Source organism: Pan paniscus, chromosome 1 (genome assembly GCF_029289425.2).
Source record: "Pan paniscus chromosome 1, NHGRI_mPanPan1-v2.0_pri, whole genome shotgun sequence".
In the NCBI taxonomy this organism is placed as follows: domain Eukaryota; kingdom Metazoa; phylum Chordata; class Mammalia; order Primates; family Hominidae; genus Pan; species Pan paniscus.
The window spans coordinates 77,927,133-77,931,003 of NC_073249.2; the positions used below are offsets into that span (position 1 = coordinate 77,927,133).

Here is a 3,871-nt window from a genome sequence, read left to right on the forward strand (position 1 = left end):
ACCCAATACATCTCTTCATGAGGATTTTCTCACATGTTCTTTCCTCTGCTTGAAACGCTCTTTTTCCAATGGTCATGAAGCTCATCCTCTCCCCTCCTTTTAAAGTCTTTTCTCAAATGTTACTTTCTCAGGAACATTTTATTTGACCACTGTTCTTGAAATTGTCCTCTCCTCTGCTGCCGCCAAGGTTCTGCACCCTTCCCAGGAAGCTAAGTCCACATGGGGGTGAGGGGCTCGCCCACACCATGGCCTCAATCTCCCAGCTTGCCTGCATCTATTTGGTCTTCATTCTGTATGAGGATGAAGTGACTGTCAGGGAGGATAAGATCAATGACCTCATTAAAGCAGCTGGTGTAAATGTTAAATTTTTTTGGCCTGGCTTGTTTGCAAAGGCCCTGGTCAATGTCTGCATCAGGAGCCTCATCTGCACTGAAGGGGCCAGTGGACCTGCTCCAGCAGCTGGTGCTGCACCAGCAGGAGGTCCTGCCCCCTCCACCACCACTGCCTCAACGAAGGAGAATAAAGCAGAAGCAAATAAAGAATCTGAGGAGTATGTTGAGGACAAGAGCTTTGGTCTTTTACGACATGTTCAATAAAAAGCTGAATTCCGTTGGCTACAGTGGCTCAAGCCTGTAGTCCTAGCTACTCTGGAGGCTTGGGCAGGACGATCCCTTGAGCCCAGGAGTTTGAGGCTGCAGTGAACAAAGACTGTGCAACTGCACTCCAGCCTGGGTGACAGAGCAAGTCTCTAAAAAACAAGACAAAACAAAAATACAAAAAAACAACTAAACTCAGAAAAATAGTTTTAATTACACTCTGTCGGACACACTTTCTATTCTCCCTGTTTTGCTTGTCTTCATGGCACTTATCATCTTCTAATATCCCATATAATTAACTGTTTTATTGGTTGTTGTTGTATTTTTCCTGTTTGACACACAGACTCCTGAAAGTAAGCTCCACGAAGTAAGACTCTTGTTTGTTTGGTTGGTTCACAGCTATACACCCAGCACCTAGTAGAATGCCTGCCACATTGTAGATGCTTACATATTTGCTAAAGGAATGATTTTAACATCTTAACTATGTGCTCTGTATTATTTTGTACCTATTCAAGTGTGCAAGTCTAGCAGTATTGTAAGCCTCTTGATGGCCAGAATTATGCCACTTACTTTGCGGCTTCCCTCCACGGCACATATTATAAAGATCGGCTTCCACATTAAACGCCTGTTGAATTGAACTGCACAATAAATATCTTGATCAGCATTCAGCTGAGTCCTTCCCAAATTCCTAAGACAGATAATAAAATGGTTGTTGTTTTAAAACACTTTTTTAAAGGTTTTAAAACTTTTAGTTTCGGGGAATGGGGGGGTACATGTGCAAGTTTGTTATTTGGGTATATTGCATGACGCTGTGGTTTGGTCTTCTAATGATCCCATAGCCCAAGTAGCTGACACAGTGCCCAATAAGTAGATTTTCAACCCTTTCTTCCCTCCCTACCTCTCTCCTTTTGGAATCCTCAGAAAACAATAAGTTTCAGAGTCATCTATTACACAACAGAAGCCTAGTGAGACAATTTTATAGCATTGCTTTTGGAAATTATGGAAAATTCCCATATTATCAAGTTAGCTGTTCCATGTTAAGTTTTCTCCTAATCTAGTAATTTACTTACCAACAAAATGGCTTAACCAACTGCATATCTTTATTGGTTAAGTAGGCCATTTATGCAACAAGTGTAATAGATCCCAAAATGTACAAGAGCCCAACAACAATAAAAAAATTATCTTTTGCTCGCGTAACAGTACAGGGAACGTGGACAGTGTGAGGAGGTCTACCTCCATGCAGTCAAGTCTAATAGAACCTCTGTTTTCTTCAACATGTAGCTTCCAAAGTCACCCTAGAAGTTTTCTCCATCTTAACCAAACACAATTGGAAAGAACATGCAGGAGCACACATGGGAGGTTTTTGTGGGCCAGTCTTAGAAGTGGCCCATCACATCTACAAAAATTTCACTGGTAGAACTCAGTCACATGGCCACATCCACTGGGAAGCATAGTTTAGCTAAGTGCTCAGGAGGTAGTGTTGCCAGATTTAGGGAAAATACAAAATAAAACAAAATACCTTGTATTTATCTGGCTATTCTACAAGGAAAAAAAAAAAGAACATTTTGGTCAAACAGATAATATCCAAATAAGAATGTAGGAATGAGATCCCACTATATATTCTTAATATTTCCTGGCCCTTTGATGGCATCTATCTCAGAATGCACAAGACCAGTTTCTAACAACTCAAGATCAGTGTGATTACAGATGGCACTTACGAACTCACAGAAGTTTTCACTTATGAAAACACAGAGGTAAGAAACTACAGAGAAAGGGAAATAAAGACATCTCTAGTACTGCTAAAGATAATGGCCACATTTGGAAAGACCTTATAACTCATCTGTAAAAAAAAAAATCTAAAACTTCTAAAGTAGATTTATCCAATGACTATCTATTGGCCTCATTTACTTCTGTGGCAAAAAATGTTTGACCTTATATGTTGCTAACAGGAGATGGTGGAAAGGAGACAACATATTTTAGGAACCTTCTCATGACCTTCCGTCTGGAGATCATCAACCCTTCTTAGCTGTTTTCTCCCACTACCAAGTAGTCATTTTAACATAAGTTTACCTCCAGGAAAAACAGTTACTCTGACAATTTTTATTCAGGTATGTGCCACCAAGCCTACAAACGGACCCCAGGTAGGACCCTACTAACTAGGTGATCAGCCCAGGAAAAGCTGAGTATGATTGGCAGGGTGAGAGAAGTATTATTCTTCAGAGTGACACTGAAATTTTTTAATTTCCTAAAGATTTAGTCTCAGCTCTCAATTTAAAACATCTTAGAATGTTTTTAATTATTAGAAGAAATTTTAAGTATTAGGGAAGGGAGGTTGACTACTAGTAGTAGGAAAAATAAATTACTACCAAGAAGAGCCTGATTGCAGACATCACTCCAATACCTGGGCCAATGCCAGGTCAGTTGAGAACATGGGTGCTAAATTATATAGTTTCTGAACTCATCTAAACTTAACAATTCTAGAGAGTTAGCCTACTTATTAAGAAAGGTAGCACACAGTATGGTTTCTATTTTCATATCATTTTCCACGTTTCTCTGTTTTAGTATAAATCTATTTTTGCAGATAAAAACCCTAACTGTGATGTGAGACTATTCTTGGGATGCTCAATTTTCTCCTGCTCACATGGGACACACATTACCTTGTCCATTTGCCTCAAGAAATGTGCATCAGAAAGAGATGATGGCCAAGTGAAGGAGAAATCCAGTCCAAGCCAGAGATGTTGAAATCGATGGCTCACATGAAAAGATCCTCAACACCTCACTATAATTAAGTTTATCTGTGGGTCTCCCACAAGACTTTGCAAGAGCTCATCATCCTCTACATGTGAACTGATGAAAAGTGAAGCATAGAGGGATATCTTAACATTAAATACAAGTTGGAAGTCTTGCCAAAAATCAGAGATTACTCAGAGTTTCCATGGGTTTTGGTTGCTCCACTTTAAGAAATGCTCAAGCCCACCAAGTGAGGGTTTGCTATTTGATCCATTTGTCTTTCTAGGGCATATTTTAAAATAAAACTTCAATGCAAAAAAAAGTGTTCCATTAATAGCACAGTTTTAATAAATATTGCCTCTGAGAAAGTCCTTCATCTGTTTCCATATCCACATCATCACCTAGGAATGTTTGTTAGGCTCTATTTGCAAATGGTAGCCTGCTCCATGTGACTCAAAGAGAGCTGAATAAAATATACATGTGAGAATATACCACCTAAATCCTGCTACAGATCTACTCAAGAGAAAAAAAATACATATTTAAAA

At 39.3% G+C, this 3,871-nt stretch overlaps 1 protein-coding gene across 1 annotated transcript; it reads left to right on the forward strand.

Moving 5' to 3' along the window:
- Window positions 1-245: 245 nt before the first annotated feature.
- Window positions 246-881, forward strand: LOC103787134 (large ribosomal subunit protein P1-like). The gene is made up of 2 exons (XM_008978423.4): window positions 246-311; window positions 393-881. Exons 1-2 carry the CDS (start codon window positions 246-248, stop codon window positions 594-596), a joined length of 270 nt encoding a protein of 89 aa, XP_008976671.3. The 3' UTR covers window positions 597-881.
- Window positions 882-3,871: the final 2,990 nt, after the last annotated feature.

Coding starts and splice junctions, on each gene's coding strand:
- LOC103787134 (XM_008978423.4), top strand. CDS start 246: ATGGCCTCAATCTCCCAGCTTGCCTGCATCTATTTGGTCTTCATTCTG. Junction 312..392: donor TGTATGAGGATGAAGTGACT/GTCAGGGAGGAT, acceptor TTGTTTGCAAAG/GCCCTGGTCAATGTCTGCAT.